This window comes from Pelecanus crispus, chromosome 12, assembly GCF_030463565.1.
Source record: "Pelecanus crispus isolate bPelCri1 chromosome 12, bPelCri1.pri, whole genome shotgun sequence".
NCBI lineage: Eukaryota > Metazoa > Chordata > Aves > Pelecaniformes > Pelecanidae > Pelecanus > Pelecanus crispus.
The window spans coordinates 28,803,755-28,828,570 of NC_134654.1; the positions used below are offsets into that span (position 1 = coordinate 28,803,755).

The following is a 24,816-nucleotide window of genomic DNA, read 5'->3' on the forward strand; positions in this document are numbered from 1 at the left end:
GAGCGTGTGCAGGGATGCGGTGCAGCCGGGACCAGGCTGGGAAAGGGGTGCCACGCCAAGGTTGCAAGAGAGCTGGGGGCACCAAGCAGGGTGCGGAGCGGCTTCCCCAAGCTGGAAAATGCTGCGTCCCCTCCGGCAGGCGTGTGGGGCCAGGGTCAGGCCCAGCTGCCGCAGCCAGCCTGCACCCCGAGGGTCACAGCCACCGTCCCTCCGAGAAGCCTGCGCGCTCAGCCGTGCCTCCTTGCAGCGCAGCTGCCGGGAGGAAAGGGTTAAGGAGCTGCCAGAGCAGGGAATGAGACGAGGGAATTCAGCTGCTGACGCAGGTAGGAGATCTGCAGGCGAAGCATCCCTGTGCAGACACAGCAGCGTCACCGGCACCGTCAGGGCTCCGCTGCGCTGCTTTGGAGCTCCCCCCCGCGAGCAGGAGCAGCACACGGGGAGTCGGCGACCGACGCAGCTCCCCGCAGGGAGCAGACTGGGGGCCCTCCCTGGGCTGCCACCCCACGCGGCGCTGCCCGGGTCACCCAGGACCACCCTGGGGTGCCCACCCTGCTCCTTGCTGCCACAAACACGGCCTGACCCAGCCCTTCTCCTGCAAATTGCCTCTGGAAGGATGCTCCGTGGCACCTGGATGCTCACGGGCATCACGGAGGCGTGGGGCAGAGCGGAGCCGGAGCCCTGCCAGGACAATGGGCACCGCGGGGCAGTCGATGAGGGTCCACACATGCTGGCCTTTCTATTCTTGAAAAATGGCTCGTCAGCGGTTTGGGTAATAAAAAGACTTGGAATAAGCAAGGCTGAAATTGGTGACACAGGAAGAAACGGCCAGCCGAGACCTGGTGCTCTTGGGGCTGTTCCCCTGCGTGGGATGGGACGGGATGCGATGGGGTGGGATGGGATGGGATGGGACGGGACGGGACTGGACGGGATGGGATGGGGTGGGACGGGGTGGGATGGGACAGGATGGGATGGAGTGGGATGGGATGGGATGGGATGGGATGGGATGGGACGGGATGGGACGGGATGGGATGGGATGAGGGGGCCCACAAGACCCCATCTCTTGACTTCTCCTGGGCTTCACAGGCAACACACATGAGAGGAAGAGGAAGGCGGTGCTTCTGCCGCGGCTGGCCGGGGGAAGCAACAAGGCGAGAAGGGGCACCTGGGAGGGGATACAGCCCCGCAGAAAGCGGGGGGCTGAGAGGACATGGCCCCCAGGCCTGTGCAAATGGCTGGAGCAAGCCCCGAGCTTGCCAGAGCTGGGATGGCCCCCGAGAGTCCGCCGGGGATGGGGAGGTTCCCCTGAAACAGGGGCCGTTTCCCTCGCAGGTGCATCGCCGCTGGCGTACGGGTTCTGCCGCGCCGTCCCTGCCGGAGGACGGGGCAGCGGCTGATGTGGGGCTGTGGACCCGGCGTTGCCGGGGTGCCTGCACATCGGGCTCAGGGCTCCGGGGAGCAGAACCGAGCGAGGGGCTGTTTGCACCGAGCCCCTGCCAAGGCCATGCCTGCTGCCCCTCCAGGAGCCAGCTGTGAAGTCAGGCCCGATGGAAATATAATGGGATAATCGATGGCCCATTGTTACTGGGCTTAATTCAGCCGTTCAGGCGGGGAACGAACGGTGTGAGCGTACGTAAGCAAAAGCCAAGGCAAGAGATGGATCAGCCCCGTGTCCTCTGCAGCACAGGGGGCTGAGCGGGCGCAGGCAGCCTGTCTCACCTGCACCTACCGGCTCCGGGGCTGCAGCCCCCAGACCCCCACGGCAGCCGCGCGTGGGGTGCGGTGCGATAACGGGGATTGACATTGCTTTGTGGAATGCCAGGTCTAAAACGGCTGCAGCTGGGCTGAGCGTTGCATGCCTGCGTTGCATGCCTGCGTTGCATGCCTGCGTTGCCAAAAGCCTTGCGAGCTGAAGCGGGAGCGGGGAAGCTGCTGGGTGCGCTGGGAGGGGGGCCTGAGCTGAGCGCCGGGGGCACGGCTCGGGAAGGGCACTGCTGCCGCCACGGCCCTTCTCGGCTGCTGCCCGGAGCACCGGCAGCACCGTCCCTGGAGAGCCCTCCAGCCTTTGCCCAACCCAACTTGAAAGGCCCCAATCCATGCCATTTGGGGAGAGTCCCCCCCCACCCCATCCACCCCACCAGCCGGAAGCACGTCCCGATGCATGGCCCCAGCTTTCCAGCCTTCATGCTCAGCGGTGCCCACCCCGATACCTGGGGAATCGCCCTTCCTTCTCACTGTTTATCTTCCTCGCATTCCTCCGGGCTGGCTCACACCCCACCCTGGCCAGCCGGCAGCGCTGAGGCACATTCGAGCTTTCCTCATAAATTAGTCACTGTTCTGTGATGGGTCTGTTATCTGCCCATCTCTGCTGTTCTCGCTGCGCTTTGGTCAGCATTTCAATCCCTGCCGGTAAGGACATCCCCTGGGGTCAGCCAGAGCAAGTCCCCGGAGGGAATGAGTCCTCCTGCATCACCCCAAAATCTCACTGCCTCCACTTTTTTCCCCGTTACTGCCCCTGGAGCTGGCTGGTTTGACTGCATTTACTGCACATCTGCTGGACCTCAGCTCACTGAACGCCTCCCAGCTCTGCTCCTCAGCTTGTGTTACAGAAGACCCTACATCAGCTCGCTTCAGCTGAAACACTTGCATGGAGCTTGCCACCGCCATATCTGCCACCCCGATGTGTAGTGAGCTCTTGAGCTTGCTGCTCCTTCCCCCCGCCTCAGCTCCTGCACCATCATCTCCCCCTCGAGACGCCTCCGAGCCCGAGCATCCCCTGGGATGGATCAGCAGTGTGGCTGCAGCCTGGGTTTTGTTTCCGTGCTTTCAGCCCGTGCCAGTCTCTCCTGGTCCCTCCGATTCTCACGTCTTGGCATCTGCAACGCGTCCTGAGTTAGCCTCAGCTGCAAACACGCTCCCTGCGCCACGGACTGGCACTGCCACTCCGTGAAGGACGACGTTAGATAAGAGCAGGCCTGGCTCCCCAGCCCCGGGAAGGGCACTTGAGACTAAGTCAGCGAGCCCTTTCCCGGGGCTGTGTGACCGGCTGGGACACGGCTGCGGCTTTGGCCGTGCCCACGCAGGAGCAGCTGGATGCGCTCCCCAGCACCCTGGACACCCATGGGTGTCAGGATGGGGGCCTGCCCATGGGGACAGGGGCTGCCTGGCCTTTTCCCGGGGCCAGCGGGGCACAGGCTGCTCTGCAGGGCAGCAACGGGCTGGGGGAGACCCAGAGCATCCCCTCCGCGGGGCGGCCCCGCAGCCCCAGGAGCAGCCCCAGCCCCAATTCCCAGCGGCAGCTCACCGGGACGTCCCCAGCGCGGCGGCTGCGATGCAGCGGGCCCAGCGCCAGCGCCCTCCCCACGCTGCCTTTTATGGCCCTGCTGCAGCCGCGACCCAAACATGGGCTGCGGGAACGACGGAGCTGGGAAGCCTCCCTGGGGCTGGCCCTGACGGCGCCGAGGGCTGCCCCAAACAGCCCCCCAGCCTGGGCGGCCGCACTCAGGGAGCTGGGGCTGAGCGGCAAAGTGCCCCGTGTCGGCAGCACCCCGCTTACCTGGGGGGTCCCCGAGCACCCTGCAGCTCTGCATCCCTGTCCCTCTGCTCCAAGGAGCCCCCATCCCTGCCTCGGACAGCCCCCATCCCTGCCTCGTGCTCCAGCCTGTGCCAGTCTGCTGGTGTGCACGGTGTCACTTCACACCTCCCCGTCCCCCCGAAGCCGCACGGTCCCTGCAGACCCGCAGCCCTGCCGTGCCCCAGACCGGCGCGGCATGACTTGCACCAAGCCGGGGCAGAGACACCGTCCCGGTTTTGCTCGCAGCACGGCAGAGAAATGAGCTGCCAAGGGGCAGAGAGACGAGGGCACGGCCGGCACCCCAGCCCTGGGAACCCCCCTCCCGCCCGGTACCCAGGCAGGGCTCGCGGGGAGCCTGCGGCCAGGCGAGCTGGGCTCCCCGTCGGAGGAAAGGGTGTGCCCCGCCAAGCGACACGGGGTGTGTCAGAAACCAAACGACTCGACCGTCCCCACGGTGTCACCCCCCGGGGAGCAGGCTCCTGCCCGGGTACAGACAGACAGACTTGCTGCCTGTCACCGCGGGGCTCCGGCAGCTCCTCAGCTCCATTTCAGACCCAGCCAGGCTTGAGCCCAGCCTGGACTCCACCGTGGGTCATCACGGGCTGGGACACGCGTCAGACCTCACCGGTCCCCATGCCGGGGACCCAGGAAACGTGGCGTGGGCTCAGCGTCGATGCCGGGGCACAAAAGGGAGCGGAAGCAGGAGTGGGGCAGCTGGGCGAGGGGGGTCTGGGACTGAGCCCCGGGTTGCGCCTGGGCTGTCCCCTCCAGCGTGAGCAACACGAGGAGGCTGCGTTTGCTGTATTTCCTGGGTGCGGGCACTAAATCCTTGGAGACAAGGACAGTGGCTGTGGTTTTAACGACAGAGCTCCATGAATCAGCGCTGCAGTCGTCCGCACACCCTGCGATCCCGTCTGCCTGGCTGGACCATCAGCATCATCGAAGCCCCCAGAGCCAGGCTGAAACCGCAGCCCTTCCCCAGGCTACCACTCACCCATGTCCTCCGTGCTCTCACATAGGGCCCTGCTGCTCTTTGCTGGCCAAAGTGGCAAAGCCGCTTTGCTTGGCTCCCTTCTCGCATTTTCCTAACTCTTCCTGGCTGCTGGAAGCCTGAGACTGTTTCAGTCCCCAGAAAGTCCGGTGCCAGGGGTTTATCCCAGCGAGCAATCAAGCAGGGCAGTGATGCAGCCCTGACCGCAGCCTGCGCTGCCAACCTGAGAGGATGTCTCTCCGGGCTCCTTAATCCATCGCAGGGAAACCCGACCAGATCCAAGAGCTGGAACTTGAAATTGTCCCCATTGTGACTAGAAACAAAGAGCATGATTCCAACAAGAGCTCCCGACCTCTTCCACCACGCTGGTGGAGCTCCCCACTGCACGGGGTTCCTCTGTGAAGATCCGTGGTCAACCTAAAAACTGCTCTGCTGCTCAGCGGAGGCTGGGGGCCGGTGGAGGGGGGCGGGAGGCAGTGCAGTGTTCCCTTGGGTCCCTGCCGCATGGCTCCCCAGCCACCCCGGGGGCATTTTGGCACTGGCCTGGGCTGCCCCAGCGCGTGGGCTGCCCTCGGACGGCACCAGGGACGTGGAGCGAGTGTGCACCCATGGCAACGAGAGCTGTCCTGAATGGTGTCCCCCGCGTGTCCCCATCCCAGACTCACCCCAGCCCCGGTGTGCGAGTGCGGGTGAGCGAACCCTCACGTGCACCCCAGAGATTGCAGCAACCACAAGGTACAAAATCCGGAAGACTCCTGAGCGGGGAAATGCACTTGGGGTGAAGTTCAAACCCCCCCCCCTCCCCGGACGAGGCCATCCTGCCCGTCCCGCCCCTCCCAGGAGCGCTGGCACTGCCAGCCGTGGCGAGGGGCGAGCTGGGGGTCTCCCGTGCCAGGGCGGCTGCGGGAGAGCAGCAGAGCTGGTGCACGTGTTGAGGAGCGAAGGAGCGAGCCCAGGAAGTGAAGCATCTCGCGCGCTGCCCGAGAGACAGCTGGAGTTCCCAGAACCTGCTCAGCATCCCCAGGGGAAACCAGACAGCAAGCGGCAGCCTAAAAATAGCTGCCCAGGGCACATGCACTCGCCCGAGAGAAGGGGAAGTGAAAAGGGAGATGGTCTGCAGCTTTCCAAGGAACAGCCGCCAGCCCAGCCACGTCCCAGTTCAGCCTCACGCAAGGAGGGACCTGTCTGTCCTCCTGAGGGACAGCAGCTCTGTCCCTTCGCCCGCTAACTGCTCTCCCGGGACGTGCCAAGGTCTCCCCTTGCCTCAGCCAAATCGCTTGCTGCCATTTTCCCATGGGCGCCTCTCAGCACTGCAGGGTGGCGGGTGCTGGGCACCTTTCGCTGCCCGGACAGTGGTGGTAACCCCTGCCAGCCCTGCCGGGCCCCTCTCCTCCAGCCCAGGATGGTTCTTGCTCAGGTGAAAAGCCTGCATCCAGCTTGTGAGAGTCTCGTGGACACCTGGACATGGTGCCCGGAGGGGCCCAGCCTTCCCACGGAGCTGCCATCCCTCTGCTGAGAAGACATCGTTCCCTCTAAAATAACCCGGTGAACGACAAGCAAAAGGACAGGACTCAGTGGAGAGGTTTTCCCTGTCCAGAGAGCTCCTTGATGTGGGGGTTTCTCAGGCTGCAGGACCCTCTGGACAGGAGCACCCTGCGCTCACTGTGCTGCTTTGCCACTCTCCCATGGGTGAATTGCAAAGTCTTTCCTGCAACGCCTTCACCTGAACATTCAGCATGAAAAAGCACCCGAGGGTGAGGCACCGGCACCCGCCGAGCCCAGGACAACGTCACTACGGGGCCAGGACTGCTCTACCAGGCAGGAGCAGCGCAGGATCCCAGGAGTCCAACTTGAGCCCCTTAGCAAACGCTCGGCTCTACATAACCAAATACAGGTAGTCCAAGGAGGGGCAGAGGTTGGACGAGCCAGTCTAACCAGTCAGCGACCAGTCTGCATCTCCCCCGTGGTGTTCACCAGCTCCTGCACGGCTGTTTCCAGTCGCCTAAACCTGGCGTGAACTGGTGCAGCCAGGGCAGTGGCTGGGAGCCCAGCGCCTGCTCTGCCCTGTTTAACGCACACGCAGTGGACTTGCAGATTATCAACCTTTTGGTTTAAGGAATTTATACGCTGTGCAAATCGCACCCAGGCCCAGGGCTGGGCTTTCTGTGGCAGAGCAGTGACCCGCACTGGGTGCGGGTGCTGGAGCCCCACGGGTGGGCAGGAGCCGGGGCACGGAGCAGACCCCCACGCTGCGTGATGCACGGCCAGCGCTGCCTCGGGAGAGCGGATTGATGCCATCGACCCTCGGGGTTTCTGCCCTGCAAATAGAGACGGGCTCCCACCCCCAGGCAAACGTGCACACGTCCTAATGGGTTTAATGCAGTTCGACTTGGGTTGGACTAAGCGGCTTTATAGCTCTGGTGACGGTGTAACGCATGCAGGGCGGACAGCACGCCCAGTAAATCTTTCCGAAACCTTTGAAAACATAAATACTTGGTGTAATCCGCTGAGAGGATAAAGTGTCAGGGCAGTCGCCGGGTTGGTGAAATCATCTTGCAACCAGCCATGGGCTCCGGCTAAACCTGCCGGGGCGATGCTCGCAGAGCGGCGCGGGCGGAAGGAAGCCGGCCGGCGCCTCGAGGCAGGCAGCCAGAGGGAAGGGCTGCTGGGGAGCTGCGCCGTTGCCTCTGCTCAGGTGCAGGGAGGATGGAAACTGCCTGACCACAGAGCTGCGCACGCTTCCTCCCTCTGCCTGCACACAGCAGCGGCGTGCACGCAGGCAAGGCTCCCCGGCCTCGCTGCTCAGGCGTGAACCAGAAGCGAGCGCCCTTTCGAAACCGAGACGCCTCTGTCGAACGCTGCATTTTGTGGCCACCGGACGCCAGCGATGGATCTGCCAGAGGGGAGAAGCGCTGGGGCCGTAGCCCCTCGCTCCCACGCAGCAGCACTCGGTTCAGTTGCGGCTGCACAGTCTCCCCGTCCACGGCACGGCTGCCGGATCCATCCCAGCAGGTCCCAGCTTGCTCCCGAGGGAACTGCATGCCTGGAGCAAGCATCCCGTAGCTATTTGTGCAAGGAGAGACCCGAGAGCGCAGCCCCGAAGCCACCCGCTGCACAGCCTCAACGCCGCGTGCCGGCTGCTCCGTGGGTGCCGCAGCTCGCGGTGCCGCCGGCCAGGACCCCGCAGCCCTGGGGACACCGAGGGGCCCCCAGGTGTTTCACAGCCCCCGGCGCTGCAGAGTCCAAAGGCGCCCATCGCCGGCTGCGGTCAGCACCTCCGCAGCCCTCGCAGCAGCTCAGCCCCGGGCTCAGCTCTGCCGTGCTCGGGGAAGGCCCGGCAATTCGCCGCGACCACCAGCGCTTTGCCCACGTGCCAGCTCTGCCATGTGCCATTTCCAGACCGTAAGGCAGGACGTGTGCTGACAAGGCCCTCACCTGCTCCTCTTCCTGCAGCTCCCCAAGCTGTCCCAGCCCAAACCAGTAATTATCACTTCTGTCTGTGGGCGATTACCGATCTCATCGCCGCGCTGCCTGAGGAGGGGAGGCCGGGGTGTCTGGGTCAGCACTACACGGTGTCTAATCGCTCTGCCAGCGGAGCCGGTCCCGGCAGTGGGTGGGAGCCGGAGCTGCGGCTCGGCGGTGCTGGGTGCTGCACAAACGCTAGCAGGCGGCCGTAGGAGCAGAGCCCCTGCATGGTGTAGAGCACAGAGATAAAAGCTCTGCTGCCGGGAGCCCCCACGGTACCCGCAGCACAGGTCCCGGCATGAGAGGGCTGCAGCTTTCCCTGCTTCCCTTCCTCTCCCTCCTCCCCATGGCCCGTATGCCGGGAGCAGCTCTCCCGTGCTCTCCCATGCCCTTCCCAGGCAGCACCTGCGGGCAAGCACATTCTCCTCAGCTGTAATCTTAGCAAATCAATCAATCAATCTCTGCGCTTAAATAGCTTGGCATGACCAGCTCAGTTTCCTCTGCAGCTGGGGGAGGCCTTATGGATGCTTGTCCCTCCCAGCAAGAGTTGCTTGTGTGGGTGGGAGCCGGGAGAGTTTGTGCACGGGATGAGGCAGCCGGGCTGCACCTCTGGGCGTGCTGGGCTTGCTGCGCCCCAAAAAATGTCTGAAGCCCTTTCTCCCGGCGCTTAGCCCAGCTCTGGCCCAAGAGGGAGAAGTGGCACCGAGTGCCTGGAGGCTCAGTGGGGAGGAATGGGCACGGGGCCGTCCCTGCAGCGGGGGGACCAGCGCGTGGGTCAGAGGAGCAGCCCGGTGTGGGGTGAGCAGAGGCTGGTGCCGGCATCCCCATGGGCGCGGGCAGACCGAGCTGGCTTTGCAGCCATGTGAGGTGGAGGAATCAGGTTTTGCTGCATACGGCAATTCCAGCAGCGCGTGTTATTGCTGAGGTTCAGGCGGTGGTTTATCTCCCAAGGATGTTTTTGGGACTGGTTTTCCCTGCGTTCTATGTTCTCTGAAAGGTGACGCTTTTAAAGAAACTAGAGCTGCTCCAACCTTCTTTGAGTCTGATCACTGAAATGTCAAGATACTGCTTTTGTGTTTCCAACCCATAGCCCTTCCAGCGAAGCTGTCTCCCTGGCTGCCCATGCAGAGCTGGAGCTGCCCGAGAAGCTCCAGCTGAAATGCTTCCCTGGAAGCTCCGGTTAACTGTCCGGCAGCGCGGCCGCATCGTCCGCCTTTATCCTGCCATCAGACCGCGCGGGGCAAACCCCTGTGCCCGGTGACTCCTTCGCATGGTCAAGACTTTGTTTGTACTAGATACAAATCTTAGATTGCCTTCCTAGAAAGGGATAAGGACCCTCCCGGAGGTACGCGCTTTGACTCACTTTATTAGGAGTAGTTTGGTGGTTTTGCTCATTAAAGAGCATGATCAGAGGCCAGGCTTCTGTTTGCTGCGATGGTGGAAGCATCTGCCTGGAGGCTTTTGTCCTTGCACTTTCGGTGTGAAATGAGCTGCAGCTTCTCAGCCTGTCCCCTAAGAAAAAGGGAATTTCTTGCTGTCCTCTCATGTGTTGGAGAGTCATGTGGGGGAAAAGCCCTCTGGAAGCCCTGGGAAACCACAGAGGATAATTTCTTCCCAGTGCCTCCATTGATGGCATTTCCAAACCACCACCCGAATCACCACCCCAGCCTGCTCTCCTCAGCAAGATGTCCCGGAGCCTCTGACTTTGTCACGCTCTCTGCAGCGGGTGCAGGGCAGGCGGCAGCGTAGCTCCCGTCTACCTGGAGAGGGGGGGAGGAAATCCCAGAGCCAGCTCCAGGTTGTTATGCCTGGGCCAGGGCCAGCCAGAGCCATCCCAGCTCCTGACCCGTGTGCGGGACTCCAGTGTTCCCTGTGTGGCTTTTGTTGCAGAGGAACCTTTGTTCAATATGTTTTACTTGAGGTTTTATGTCCAAAATTAAATCTGACTCCAGTAGCTTCTTGTTTGATTTTGTGGAGGGGCTAGAAAGTTGAGCTGTCTGGGGCTTGCGGCGTGTTGGCACTGTTTATTTTCCGATGGAAGTTTTTGTGATTCCAGTGGATGGAGAAGATCGGAAAAGCTCGCACAAAACATCTCGATCCTTTTACAACTCGCCGGGCAGCTGAGCGGCTCCTCGCTGCTGCCACCAGCAGATCGCAGCCTCGCCGGGAGACACATGCGCAGACCCATTTCTGATGGAGAAAATCTCATAATTACACTCAGCTGCCAAAGAACAGCATCAGCTTAAGTGATAAGAGGAGGAAGAGGGCTCTGAGCACAGCCCCCTCCAGGGCCGCTCGAGGAGCCAAGGGGGACAGCGGAGAAGGTGCCGGGCGAGGCGGATGACGTGCACCAGGCTCCCTGCACAGGGGAAGGGATTCCCATCTCCCTCTGCTCCCGCCGGGCAAGGGGATGCCCCCCTGGGTGGGAATGCTTCCCCGGTGCTCGCTGTCCGGTGTCCCAGGCAGTCCGCATTGCTGTGGGGACGTGGGGCAGGTGGGACCTGCTCCCACCAGGTGGGTGCTGACCGTGTGCTGTGGAAGGAGTCACGGCCAGAGGCAGAGGGACCTTGGTGCCTCTTTCCTCTGAATTTCTCCTGTCTTGCCTAACTCTAAGAAGATTAAAGACAGATGGTCTCCGAGGCTCCCTCGCTGGCACCCATGCTTGAGGCTGGGGGTGAAGGCGCAGCGGAAAAGGGCCCTGGGGAAGTGGGGTTATTCCCATCCAAGTCCCCAAGGGATGGAGTCTCCTGGGAACCTGCTGTTCAGTGCTGTCCTCCCTGCTTGCGCTGACTGCGGCTCTGCAGAGCAGGGCTGTCGCCTCCTTCCTTGTAGGCGGGCTCCAGGGGCGAGGGGAGCCCAGCCATGCCCCCAAAACCACTGCTCTGGCCAACGGTGCCACGTCCGCTCAGTGCCTCGGCTCCAGGAAAGCAAGCTCCGCTGCGCTTCCTTAAACCGCTGTGGAAGCGCACCGCGTACTCCTGACAAGTGTCTCGTTCCTGGGGATTTTGCACGCAGCCTCTCCTGGTTTTGCGCTGGAAGCAGCACCAGGAAAGAGAATTCACCTAACGTGGCCCCGTGTGCACCCACAGCGACTGCAGCGATGCATTTGTGAAGCCGTTTAAATTTCCATGTGATGACCCAGTTTAGGGTGGTTTTGCCTCTGGATTTTCCCACTGCTGCTGCCTCTGGGTGGGTGGTGGCAGCTCCAGACCCCGCTGCTGTGCTTGGTTTTAAGGCCACCGCGCTTGCTCCACGCCGACAGCCCCAGCCCCGAGCGCTCGGACTCTTTACGGTGCTTTCCTGAGCGTTACAAAATGCTGGGCACTCTGTGCGCGGGTTTTCTTCCTGCAGCAGTGTCTGAAATTCAGACTCTCGTGTGCTCCACATGTCCTGCATGTTTTGGGGAAAGCTTTGAAGAGTAAACAGTTTGTTGCAAAGGGGTTTTTGCTGCTTTAGAGAGCCTGTTACGCTGGGGGCAGGGCACATGTCACTTCAGCTGCAGGAGCAAGGGTGGTGGGGACGCTCCAGGGGTTTTCAGTGCACACGTTGGAGTAAATTCCAGCCCAGCTTCCAGCAGAGCTGACTCTTCCCTCACCATGTTGAAACAGCCCTGGCCAGCAATCACTGAGCTTCTCAGCACCAGCAGTGGGTTTGAACTGCGAGGCAAAGGGGCAGCTTGTATTTAGAAGGAGACAATAATTGCAAGTCAGATTTGCTTGCTCAATACTCTATTGACAGATTTGCCTTGGCAACCTGGAACAGGGTTTCATTGTGTGCATCTTACCTCATGGCATCCAATTGATTGGGTGGGTGGGTTTTGGTTTTTGTGTTTGGGTTTGTTGTTTTTTTTTTTTCCCCAAGCTTACCTACTCATCTTTTTTCTTGTCTTTCTCCTGCATGGTGTTGACCTCAGCAAGGGCTGTATTGTAATCCGGTTTTCAGACTGGCCACAACTTCAAATGCAAGCCAGAGCTGACAAAAGCAGAAGGGCAAATCCAGGAGCCCAGCTGGCCAAGGCTGCGGGCGGCCAGGTAGGAATGAATGGGGCCAGCGCCCTCCCCCTCCTTCCAAGGACACTGTCAGGCAAGAGAGTTGCAAAGTCCGTGCCCAGCCGCCTGCGAGTGGCCTTGAAGGAAATGCTGTAACTATTCATGAATTAACTTTCTGTTGTTGTTTGGTGCTTAGCCTGGCGTGCTCCTGGCCTGTCTGGGCTCCAGGAGGAACCGCTGGCCCTGCCAGGGCCGACGGGAGGAAAAGCTGAGCCCCCGAACTGCAGCCTCGGAGCCTTTGTGGTGGAATTGGAGGATTACAGCTGAAAAAGAATTGCTGGTTTGAATTGCTAATAATGATACAGACTAATGAGCAACATCAGAAACGATGGCATGTGTAATCAGTGCTGCCTGATAGCAAACATGGAGCAGGTCTGCAGGAGCTACTGGTGCAAGAGGTGAGGGGAGGCGAAGCATCTTGTGTTTTGGAGAGGCAGAAACCCAGCCCAAGTGAGGCACTGCCACGGAGCTGGCTCTGTCCCCGGGGCAAGAACTTTATAAATAATGATGAAAAGAGCAAACCTAGACAGACATCAGCTCCGGGTAGTAGGAGGGAACATGGCCAGCAAGTATTTGAGGGGAAATTGCCTTGGTATGCTTCCTAGCACCTGCAGGAAGCCCGTCTGTCTCCGGCTGTTAGAGGTTTTGTCTTGCAGCTGCACCCCGGCAGCCCCCGCTCAGGATCGGGCCCTCGCCAGGCCGCCCGCGGCACGGGCACACGGGGGTGGCCGGACCCCCGCACTCGGTCTGCCTGCTCCTCGCACCTCCGACATGGACAGAGTCCTCCCGCTGCAGGGAGCGGTGTTCCTAGGGACGATGCTCTGCAGGTGAAGAGGAATCTGAATTTTTGCGCAGGTGTGTGGCAAAGGGGGAGAACGCCCACAGAAAGTGTGCCTGCGCCTCGTACCTGCCTTATAAACAGGCAAATCATAAATGAAATGCGTGGCATTAAACAACTGCTCTCTTGGCTTTAAAAGGCAGCGGTTGGCTCTTGTTTCTTTTGGTTGGAAACGCTTTTTCTTTTCTCATCCCTGTGATATGCCCCAACCAGTCAAGAAGAGGCAGCAGTTGGAAGCATTCCCTGCTTTCCTTATTTAGGATATTTTATGTGGTTCAGATAAGGTGTCCTCTTTCGAATTGACAAAGGGAGAGATGTATCAGTTCACGAACTGCTGCTATCTGAGCAAGGTAAGAGATAGAAAATCACCACCATTACAATCATTACTGCGAATCATGTGCAATCAGCCCGGTAACAGAAAGCAGATGAACATCCTGCAGAAACCCACTGGACGGGAGCTGGTGCTGAGCTGCGGGAGCCACGAGCCAGGCAATGATTAAAATGCTTTTAATATTGGTTTGCAGTGTTGCTTTCACCTTTCTTCTTCTTTTTTTTTTTTTAAATAATATTATATCTCATCAATGGCCTCTCATACTGCTCCCGAGGCAGGTTCTACAGGGATGCCAAGGATGTCTGGGCACACGTGTAAAAATATATATATATTTTTATATATACCTCCCTATGTATGCAGCCAGCCAGCCAGCCCCTGCCCTCCTTCCGTCCCCTTCCCGCTGTGTCCTGGGAAGAGCGGAGCCTGCCCGGCCGGGCTGGGCCCGGAGCCACCGTGGCTCCGCGGGCTGGACGCGCTCTGCAGCTTACCCAGATTGGAGGGGAATTGCACCAAATCGCGCTCGTCCCTGGGCATTTAGTTTTATTGCAGGCATTAGTGGTTTGTGCTCGGCTTGTCTCCTCTGGCAACAGGAGAAGCTTGAAATGTCAAAGGGGAGGGTTAACAAACTCCGCTGGCATAAATTTCAATGAATGTATGTTTCTTAGGAAAACCGCTAAGTTAAAAAAAAAAAAAAAAATTTTAAATCTTCCTGTCTGTGCTTTCTTTCGGCTGCTGTTCACAATGGATAATAATTCTTACATTAAGCCCCTTCGGCCCTCCAGGGAAATCAAAATTGTAATATCAGTTTGCTTTTTATTGGCTCAGCTCTACGATCGCGGCGGCTGCGTCTTTGTTATGGTCCCCGGCGCGGTGACATTCAGCGGTGCCTCCCCGCTGCCCCCGCACCCCAGGGCCCGGGAAGGGCCCCCCCGAAGGCGCGGGACGGCGACGGGGCGAGCCCACCGGGGTGCCGTGGGCTGGGGTGGGACCGGCCCCGGGGGGTCGGGGAGCATCCTCGGGGGACCGGGACCCCCGGCAGAGGAGCCGCTCCGCACCCCGGCGAAAGTTGCCCGGAGCCCCGCGGGCAGCCCTGGCCACGGGGGTCCCGGCCCCGCGGGGAGCGGCCGCCCCGTCCGTGGGACGCCGGGGGCTGCGGGGCGGGCGCGGCGGCACCGGGACCCCCGGCCCTGGGGCGGCCTCGCTGCGAGGCGGGGGCTCCGGCCCCCGCGGGGGTCCCCTCCGCGTGTTCCCCGTTCCCCGGTGGCGCGGGGGTCCCGGCACCTGCGGACACCGAGCTCGGCCACCCCCGGGAGCCGGGACCCTCGGGAGCCGGGACCCCCGGGAGGGTCTGGGGGCGCCACGCGGCGCCCCCCACCCCCGCCGGCAGCGCCTTCCCGGGAAGAGCCCCACGCGTGTCCGCGCCCCGCGGGGTGCTGCGGCCGGGCCGCGGCTCCCGCAGCGGCGGCGGGGAGGGCCCGGAGCTGCCCGGCTGCCCCCGCTCCCCCTGCCCGGGGGGAGGGCGCCGGTCGCGCCGGCACCGCCACGTTCCCCGGCGCAGAGGCGGGGAAGGGCCGGGGCCGCCCGCGGACACGCGTGGGGCTCAGCCCGCTCCCCCGAATGGGCTCAAACGCCAGGCGAAGGGGGCTCGCCGCGCCCCCCGCCCCCGGCCGAGGGGACCCCGCCGCCACCTGCCCCGGGCGCGCCCCGGCCATTTTGCAGCGTGGGCGGGGGGGGGGGGGGGTCCCCGCCGCTGGCTGCCCCCGGGCCGGGCTCCCCGCGGCCGCAGGGACCCGCGCAGCGCCCGGGAGCGGGGTGAGGGCTCCGCCGGGCCGGGCCGTGCCCGGGGCCGCTCCCCCGCCCCCGCCCCCCGCTGCGGGCCCCACGGGGGGAGGCGGCGGCGGGCCCGGGCCGTGCGGGGGGGTGGGCGCTGCCGCTCCCCAGGGCAGCCCGCGACGTGGCGCGGCGTGGAGCCCTCCCGGGGGGAAGGGGGCGGCTCGTCCCTTGCTCCGGGACCCCGCCGGCATCCTCCGGGTGGGCCTCCGCGGCCCGACACCACCACCCCCCCCCCCCCGTCCACGGGCGGCGCGGGTCGCGCACCTGCCCCGCGGGCTCTGCCGCCCCCCGCCCGGCCCGTGCTGAGTCACGCGTGGGGCGGGGGCTGCCCGCGCCTCCCCCCCCCCCCGGCTCCGCGCCGCTCCTGCCCGGCCCCCGCCCGCCCCCTCCCCGCCTCGCTCCCCGGCAGGGCTGCGCCAATCCCCCGGCCCCGCCGTTGACGGGCAGCCGGGCCCGGGAGGCGCCGCCTCCCTGACGTCTCGCTCCGGGATTTGCACGGGTTGCGGTGCCGCGGCGGCCGGGGCTCAGTGTCTGTCGGGTCGGCGGCGGGAGCTGCCGGGAGCCGGGAGCCCAGCTCGGTGCAGCGGCGGCCGCGGACGCCCGGCCCGGCCCGGCCCCTCCCGGCTGCGGCATGGAGCTGCCGGCGGTGGGCGAGCACGTCTTCGCGGTGGAGAGCATCGAGAAGAAGCGGATCCGAAAGGTGAGGAGGGCGGGGGCGGCGGGGGGCGGCCGGGCGGGCGGCGGGTCCAGCTGACGCCGTGTCTTTGCCTCCCGCGCTCCGCAGGGCAGAGTCGAGTACCTGGTGAAATGGAGGGGATGGTCGCCCAAGTGAGTACCGAGCGGGCGCGGGGGCGGCGATGGGGCAGGGGCGGCCCGGGCCGCCGGCGGGGCTCCCCGGGAGGGGCCCCGGCAGGGGCGGCGGGCGGCGGGGGGCGGCGGCGGGAGCCGAGCGCGGCGGGCAGGCGGCGGCTGATGTGCACCAGAAAATGGCTCCTTCCCCCTTTCCCTCCTCGGGAGCCGGGCTCCATATTGCAGAACCGAGCGGGGAGGGGGGGGGGGGCTCGGGGAAGCAGCGGGCGGGGGGGGGGGGGTGGTGGAGGGGGGGTGGGGGGATAACCGCAAAAACACCCCGCGCAGCCCCGCGGCGGGCGGGCGGCCCCCGGGATCGCCCGCGGAGGCGGAGGCACCGGCCGCGGGGCGAGGGCGGCCGCCGCGGGCTGCGGAGCATTCGGGGGGTGCGTGACAGGGCCGGCGGGGGGGCGCGGGGGAGGCGGGGGGGGGGGTCCGCGGCGCCGCTCCGCACCCGGCGGCCGGGTCCCTTCCTCCGCGCCGCCGCCGCTTCCCCGGGTCCGGGAAAAGGGGATTTGGAAAATTTCATCATGACATGCCTAGAATTCCTCCGGAATAATAACTGCGCTAAATAAACAGTTCCGTCCCCGTGCCGCCCCCCCCCCCCCCGCCCATCCCCCTCCCCCGGCACCCGAGCCCCGCACCCCCGCTCCCGGGCGGGCCCGGTGCTCCGGGAGCGGCCAAGGGCGGCGGGGCCGGCCCTGCCCGGGACCCCGGCCCCCCTCCCGGCGGGGCCCCGCGGCTGACGGCCGCTCTCCTCCCCTCTCGCAAGATATAACACGTGGGAGCCGGAGGAGAACATCCTGGACCCCCGGCTGCTCATCGCCTTCCAGAACAGGTGAGCGGCGGCGGCGGGGTTGGGGGGGGGGCACCGGGAGGGGCGGCGAGCACCGGCGGCCCCGCTCCGGTAATTGCAGATGCGTCACGGAGCCGGGGGCCGCGGCGGGGGCGGGCCGGGCCGGGCCCGGGCTGGGGGGCGCGGCCCCGGCGGGGCGGGCGGCGCCTCCGGTTCAAGGTTCCCCCCCAGCCGCGCTCCCCCCAGCCGCGCTCCCCCCACGCCGCGCCTTGCGCTCCTGCGCCCGGGGATTCGATGCCTGCGAGCGGAGGAGGCGGCGCTGCTGCTGCTGCTGCGCTTGGACGGGCTTGTTCTTGCTTTTTTTTTTTTTTTTCTGCCTTTTTTTTTTTTTTTTTTTTTTCTCTCTCTTTCCGTGCATTTATTTCCTGTAGTATTTTGGCGCAAACTGTAAACTTCAGCCCCTCGCTGCAGCGGGGGGAGGCGGGAGCGGGGAAGTCGCCTCACCAGGCGCCCGCTGCCTCGGCCGTGCCCCGTCCCGTCCCGCCGCCTCCCGCGGGACCCCCGGCCTGCGGCTCCGCACCTGCGGGGACCCCCCCGCTCCCCTCCGGCTGCCCCCTCGCTGCGCCCACGCGGGGTCGGGCGAGGGCTGCGCCCCGGGGGTCCGCGTGCCCCCGCCCGGGCCTCGCCGTGACTCTGTGTTCCCGCAGGGAGCGGCAGGAGCAGCTCATGGGATACCGCAAGCGGGGGCCCAAGCCAAAGCCGCTGGTCGTGCAGGTAAATGCCCCGGGGAGGGGAGCCCAGCCCCACGCCCCCCGGGCAGCCCCGTTCGCGGTGCAGCCCCGTCCCCGGGGAGCCGCTTGCAGCGGGTTTCATCATGCCGAGGAGCCGCGCGCACAGCCCGGGTGCTTCGCGACGCCCCGGGGACCCCCAGGCCCCGGCGCTGAGCTCATCGGGCGGTCCCAGCCCCCCTTCCCCGCCGGGCCGCAGGGCAGACCCCCTGCACCCGCGGCCGGGCGGCATTAGCAGGCTGCTCGCAAGCTCAGCAGCAGCGGTCCTGCTCAGCCCCTGTTCCCAGACAGCTGATTGAAGGGTGCTTTTCTTCTTTTCATTGCTTCATTAATCTGGAGCAATGCACAGCCCGCACGTCGGAGCGGGCTGGGGCCGCCTGCTCGAGAACGCGGCGCCCCGTGACGCAGCGTCCCGTAATGAGAGCCGCTGGAGGGGCGGGGGTTTCACCGGAGCCTTCGGCACCTGCCGGAGCACCGGTACCTCCTTCTCCAGCCCCGGCTGACCGCGGCCCCTGGCTTTGCGTTGCAGCTTCCCTCCTTCGCCCGCCGCTCGAACATCCTCACGGGGCTGCAGGACCCTGCCGTGGACAACAGGCCGAAGCTGGATCTCGGCTCCTCCGGCAAGAGCCAGCAGCACCAGTATGAACTCAACAGCAAGAAGCATCACCAGTACCAGCCCAACGGCAAGGAGAGCGGCATGAAGCACCAGTCCCACAGCAAAGGGAAGTATTACTACCAGCTGAACAGCAAGAAGCACCACCACTACCAGCCAGACCCCAAGATGTACGAGCCCCACTACCAGCCCAGCAGCAAGGAGCCGCAGAGCCAGGCCTGCTTGGACAGTAACAAGAGCCCCCTGGTCGCCCACCCGGACAAGTGGGCTCACGGCCCAGCCAAAAACCTGCTGGGCCCGGTCAAGAACCTCGCTGCGGAGAGCAAGAACGGGGCCGAGAAGAACCTGTCCAGCGGTACTGGGCCTCCCCCCAGGGACAGGGTGACCAGCAACGGCCTCGGGGGCAAGATGAAGATCGTCAAGAACAAGAACAAGAACGGGCGCATCGTCATCGTCATGAGCAAGTACATGGAGAACGGGATGCAGGCGGTGAAGATCAAGTCCGGGGAGCCGCCCCGGAAGCGGGCTGCGGAGGAGAGGACTCCTAAGAAAGGTGGGGAGGAGAAGCTGGAGGCTTGGAGGAAGCCAGGGGAGGAGAGGGTGGTGGGCAGCAACGCCCCGAGCAAAGCGGAGGGCGAGGGCTGGCAGCCCCCCGCGGAGCTCGAGGAAAGTCCCCGAAAGACTCCCCTGGCCAAGGAGCTGCCCCTTCCTCCGGCGGAGCAGCCCCTGCAGCTCACCACCAAGCCGGACCTCGTGCCCTGGTCCCTGAGTCCCGTCTGCGAGCACAGCCCTTCCTCCATGGGACTGAACCTCTCCAGCCCCGGCTCGCGGAAGCGCTGCCTGTCGGAGCCACACACGGAGCGGGAGCCGGGCAAGAAGCGCCTGACCTCCCGCAGCATCAGTGCCCCCACCTGCCTCAGCCCCCCGGCCCCGGAGCGGCCGGAGCCGCCCGCCCCCGCCCAGCCGGAGGTCATCCTGCTGGATTCGGACCTGGACGAGCCCATAGACTTGCGCTGCGTGAAACCGCGGGCGGAGGGCGAGCTGGCCTTGGCGCAGGTGAAGCCGGAGGCGCCGCCGGCGCCGGCCGAGAAACCGGCCGCGGAGCCTCCACAGCCCCGGGAGGCCGCGGAGGAGGAGGAGGAGGAGGAGGAGACCGAGTCCCTGCAGGAATTCAAGCCCTTCTTTGGGAATATAATTATCACAGACGTGACCGCAAACTGCCTGACCGTGACCTTCAAGGAGTACGTGACGGTGTGAGGTGGGACGGCGGCTGCTCCCCGTGGGAGCTGCCTGCCCGTCCCGGGGCCGCCGGCCCCACCGCCTCCCTCTAAGGTACTGGTGCCCCTTCCCCGGAGCCCGCGTGCCCCCTGCCCACGCCACGGCGGCCGAGCCCGCCGTCTCCGCCGAGGGGTCGCCGGGGCAGGGCCGGGCACGGCGGCCATCCCTGCCACGCGGGGAGTCCTCGCCGCTGCTCCCGCCCCGCGGCCGGCGGCTGCCCCGGGACCTGCGGGCGCTGGGACGGGCGAGGAACGGGGCCCGCCAGTTACTCAGAGTTATAGTATTATATTTTAACAGTGCTAACTTGTCGAGTGATTCTTGCTCCCGTTTGTACGTGGTGTTATTGAAATGTATTGTTTGAGCTGAAAGCTGGTCGCTCTCCGGCCACGCTAATATATTTATTTGTAGGTATTTATATAATGAAATATAAAGCCTAGATTTATGGAGTCCCTAGATCACCTTATAAACTATATCAAACGACTATTTTCTGTTCTCCTTTTTAACCATGCAGCATTTGTTAGTCTCGTCCCCTTGCCCTCCTTATGACCCGCAGGACCATCCCCGGTATATATTTTTTGATACTGTACACATGTGGTGTTTCTATGTGCAAAAAAAAAAAAAAATCGTTATCTAAAGCTAAACAAGCTATTATAGAAATTGCTGCTATTAGAAATGTCTAAACTATAAGCTTCCAATTATTAATTGCTTGAATGTAAATATTAAATGGAGATGTTGAAAGTGCATTTGATGTTCCGCAGCTAGTGTAGATCGGATTGCAAAGCCCAGCTGCTGGGAGGTGGAGCGCGAGCTGCCAGCGGCGCTTCCTGGTCCGAGGGCTGTGTCACGGGGGAAGAAATGTATCATGCAATCATTGCAAAGGACTATAAACCTTTACAAAAACTACCAGGATTTGGAGTGCATTTGTTACTGCATACGGACGGCACAGAAGGCGTCCCTGTGCGGGCAGGCTGTGGCTGGGGTGCCCCGGCGCAGGTGCTTGCAGGTTAAAATCGGCTCCGGGATGCAATGTGTCGAATATAGCTCTGGCTTTTCCCCAGAAGCGCGGACGAGAGCGTGCGGCCCGCCGTGCGTAAGGGCACCCCGTTTGCTCCTGGGGCCGCCCAGGCGGGCAGCGAGGCCGTAGGAGCCGGGGGCTCGGTGTTCCCCTCTCCCCGCGGTGCCGAGGCAGGGCTGTGCTGCTCCAAAGCAAAACGGGCTGCGTGAGGTCTGCGATGGGAAACCTGGAAGGCTTCTGGGAGCGCAGGCTGGGAAGGCGGCTGCGACGGAAGGGCGACTGCTAGCTCTCAGCCTGACCCTGCCACCCCCGCGGCGTTCTCCCCAGCGCTGGGGAGGGTCGCGGTGAGGCGAGGAGTTGAAATTCTCCAGAAAGGAAGATGGTCCAAATTCCACAAATAAGCCTGCAGGCATCTCTGAGCTAGATTAATTGCTGGAGTCTGCTGAAAGTACGGTGCAGGGCTACTTCTTTACAAAACGGCTCACGTGAAGGTGGCAACCGAGCAGTGCGCCCGTGGAGCCCGTCCGCACGTGGCCGAGATAACAGCGCTCAGTCCCCGCTCCCGCGGGACTCGTGTCACCTTCCCAGGCAGAGCCGAGTGCTCATACAGTAAGTGCCCGCTGAATCTTCTGCTCGCCGGACTGGCTCGGGTGCCCGCCTTTCTCGTCTTGGGCTTTTGCTTGCAGTTGCTTTCTCTTTCAGAGATCTTAGTTGAAATGTTGTCGGTGGTGGCACGTTACTGTGTATGGGCAGGAGCCTCGAGCTTGCGCGCAGCAGAATCGATTGGTTTGGGTAAGGCGGACGCCGCGGTTACGCTAGAGCTACCTGAAGGCGTGGGTGAGTTGTCCTTGCTGTGTGCGAGAGCCCAAAGCATGGGTAGCGCCCGCGGGCTCGGCCCCCGGGTCCTGCCGTGGCACGGCGTGTGTCTGTCCGGGCGGTGCTGTTCCCAAAGGGAAAAATAAACCCCTCCGTCTCGTGCTGCCCACTTCTGGGTCACCTGGTTTTCCCAGGCTTCATTTTATTCAAATAAATCCAAGAGTCAGCTTGGCAACTGTTCCTTTTTAAATCCTGAGGGTTATGTGGCACCCGCAGAAAGGTGGGGCAGCATCCAGCCAGGTGGCATCTGCTGGGGCTTGTTCGCAGTGGGAACTTCCACGTGAGCTGTGTCCGCCTAAGGGTTGCCTACAGACGTTCTCGTGCCGGAGCCAGAGCGCTTTTCCGAGGTTAAATTGGAGGAAAAGCAACCGTTGAGTGTGTGGATGCCATTTGCTCAGCTGGGACAGCCGTGGAGGCTCGTATCCAAGCGGAGCAGTCTCGGCTGCGGACACCGTTGTCGCAGACGTTGGTTTTGGTCTGGTGTAGCTCGGGTCTGCTACTCGGCGCGCACGTGCGGCGGTGGGAACGGCTTCTGGGAGCTTACGCCAGAAAGCTGGCTCCATCCCAGCTATTTGGTTAAACTTCTCGGAGTGGATGAGGTCAACAGCGGCAGCTCGGTTCACCTCGTGTTTCAGCTGATGCTCCAAAGTCGATGGAAACTCGTGCAATGTGTTTAGCGCCTGTGATTCTCGCTTGCCCCCACGGAGACCCCAAAATCTGTATTTTGTATGTGCGCGGAGAGCTATGGTGGAAATAGGTGAGCTGCGATTAAAAAAAATCAACATTTTGCCCGTTAGCTGTGCTGAATCTTAAGAGGGTTTTAATCAACTCTCCGTGTCGCTGGGGCTGTGCGAGGGACGGGCAGAGGCAGCGGCGGCCGAGGGTGCTGGAGCGCAGGTGTTGGGGGCAGGTGAACCCCAGTCCGTGCCGGGGGGATGCCCGGGGAGGGTTTGGTGGGAAGCGTTTCCCTGCTGTCCCAGCCTTAGCTGGCAGAGCAGACAATCAGAAATGATGCATTTCCCTTGATTAATTAAGCTAATGGTTATCTGAAAACAAAAATGGCATGGAAGAGGAGACGCATGCTCAGAATGCAAAATGTGATTTATGAAAGGGGAAGTGCCGCTCGACAGACAGCGGCAGGAGCCAGTCCAGGAGCGGGGCTGGGCAGGCGGGCTCGCTCTGGGGCAGAGTGTCTGCAAAAGGAGAACTTTTTCTTTAGCCAGACAAAGGTAGATGAAACCAACGGGGTTTCTCGCAAATAGTGGGCTGTGTCTTTTAAACGTGGGTTCGCAAGCTCCTGGCCGAAGCCTGAGCATCGCTGCTGCTGGCGTGAGCAGCTTCCTTCTCCCGTCTGTAGGTGTGGGAGGCTCCTGGCAATTAATAACTGTTTGCAGGTTTACAGTGAGCTCATTAACATTTTAAAAAATGGATTGTATTGTGTTGCCCGTTTTTAAGGAAACGGTGTTCCTCCGAGTGTGTCCTTTCTGAGCTTCCTTTCCCTGCTCCCACCGCCGCTCCATGAGCTGTAGAAGCACCTAAAATATTGTCTCTGCTGGCAGTAGCTGTGGTTTGTTTGAGGCACCGTTTCCCGGAAACCACATAGCCAGATATTTCTTAGTTTAATAGTTTGATCATGTTTATCACAACTCCAGCAGCTTCCTGTGCAGTGAAAGGTGTGATAAGTAGTTACTGGTTTAAAAGATACACCCTCCCCTTGCTTTGTGCCAATTGGCTGGGAGAGGCTAAGTGTTTAGGATATGAATTACTTATTCATACCGCTCTCTTTCCTTATTAAGTGCATTCAACCTAAATGCCTGTTACTGAGAAAATTGATGTGAAGTCCACTATGACTTCCAATGGTTATCAAAGTGATCCAGGACGAGATGGAGCGTCACCGCGCTCCATTAGGATGCCTGGTGCGCTCTGCATTTAATGTATTTCCCAGGAATGCGTTAACCTCTGCTTGGTTTGGATTTATTCCAGACAAACATTTGCTGATTTAAAAGGAGAATTTGTGTTCGCATTTTAGCTCTTCTGAAAGGGTCTGATGCATCCGTCTATACGTGGCCGTACCGAGAGGAAGGACCGCAAATCCGCGCTGTGAAGCTGCTTTCGGGTTCCCCGCCTCCCCAGCTGCGGTGGGACCGGTGTCCGTACCAGCACTGGGGTTGGAATCCAGCCGCCGGCCCTGCCTCTCTGAGCTGCGTCGCCAGCGATCGCCGTGGCCCTGTGGGTGGGCCCCGTGGCGTTGTGGAAGAGGTTGCATGTCTGGGGCGAGGATGCTGTTAAGGAGAAGGATGTTAAATAAACACGTGGCACGGAACTGGTGTCTTTTAATCAGAATAAGAAACGGCCTTGTGGGGACTGGGAGACTTCCAGGTCCAGAGCGGGAATGCAAGAGGAGCTCCTTCCTGCAGAAGGGCAGAAGGTGCAAGTGGCCGTGCATGGTGGGAAGCGGAGGATTTCCCAGGCGTTCGGGGCACTCGGTGCTTTTGCTCATACGTGGCTGGGGGCAGCTCCTCCAGGCAGTCATTTCATGCATTTTGTGGGGTGTTTCCTTTATTTTTCCCGTTCTTCTCTCGTTTCGCTATGCGACGTCAGGAGCTGACCGTGTGACTTTGCTGAACGTGGTGGCCTCAGCACCTCTCCCCCGCTGGAGAAGCCAGCAACAAGGTAAAGCATTCATGGTCACGTTGGCGGGGGAATCCCGCTCTTCGGGCTGCGATTTTCCAGGCTCATCCCCTTGAGCACGGTGGGGGCTGCACAGCTCGGCCGCGCACGTGTTGGCTGCTGTAAACCATTTTAACTAAACCTGTGTGCAACGGGACTGGTCCAGCAGCAGAGGCCTGCTGCCGAGGTTTTTTTGCTGGGATTTCCGTGGGGCTGGTGTCCCTCTGTCCGGGAGAGCGGCTGCAGGAAGGGTGAGGCCAGGGTGCAGCCCCCGCCGCCAAACCGGGGCAGCTGGGCGAGGGGGCTTCTCCCAGTTCTGCCCCGTCCCCTCGCCTCCCCCATCCCACGGGGCCGCCTCTGGTTTGAACGGTCAGAAATGCCTGGCGGTAGGAAATCCTCAGTCTCCTCCACAGATAAGATCATTTGGATTCAGCCCAGATTCATGCGGGATCTGTGTCGGGAGGAGACGACCGCAAGGACACTGCTCTGTTTACATTTGCACCAGAAGAGGAAAAGGGCTCCGCAGTGCCGGGCACAGCCCAGAGCATCTCCAGGCATTCCCAGAGCCTCGGCGAGCGGCTCCGGAGGGTCCCCTGCGCGCGGGAGAGCTCCTGCCTGCACCCTGAGCTGGGGAGAATCCCGTTAAAGGCAAAACGAAGCGGCTCACGCGTTCACGAGGTGGCTGCCACCAGCGATGCCTGACCCAAACGCGGCTCTGCAGCACAGCCCGGCCTTGGGCAGCGTCGGTGCGGCGAGGAAGAACGGTCGAGTGAGCAAGAGGTTGGGTGGAGGAGATGGGGGCTCAGCTCCGGGGCCCCCCTCACTGCGCTCCCGGGGAGGGACCCCCCGATCG

General features: G+C 62.6%; 1 protein-coding gene across 1 annotated transcript; it reads left to right on the forward strand.

The window, feature by feature from the left end:
* Positions 1-15,709: 15,709 nt before the first annotated feature.
* Positions 15,710-19,381, forward strand: CBX4 (chromobox 4). Its single transcript, XM_075719607.1, has 5 exons — positions 15,710-15,778; positions 15,863-15,906; positions 16,700-16,765; positions 17,431-17,497; positions 18,041-19,381. Exons 1-5 carry the CDS (start codon positions 15,710-15,712, stop codon positions 19,379-19,381), a joined length of 1,587 nt encoding a protein of 528 aa, XP_075575722.1.
* The last annotated feature ends 5,435 nt before the right edge of the window (positions 19,382-24,816 follow it).

Coding starts and splice junctions, on each gene's coding strand:
- CBX4 (XM_075719607.1), top strand. CDS start 15,710: ATGGAGCTGCCGGCGGTGGGCGAGCACGTCTTCGCGGTGGAGAGCATC. Junction 15,779..15,862: donor AGAAGAAGCGGATCCGAAAG/GTGAGGAGGGCG, acceptor CGCGCTCCGCAG/GGCAGAGTCGAGTACCTGGT. Junction 16,766..17,430: donor CTCATCGCCTTCCAGAACAG/GTGAGCGGCGGC, acceptor GTGTTCCCGCAG/GGAGCGGCAGGAGCAGCTCA.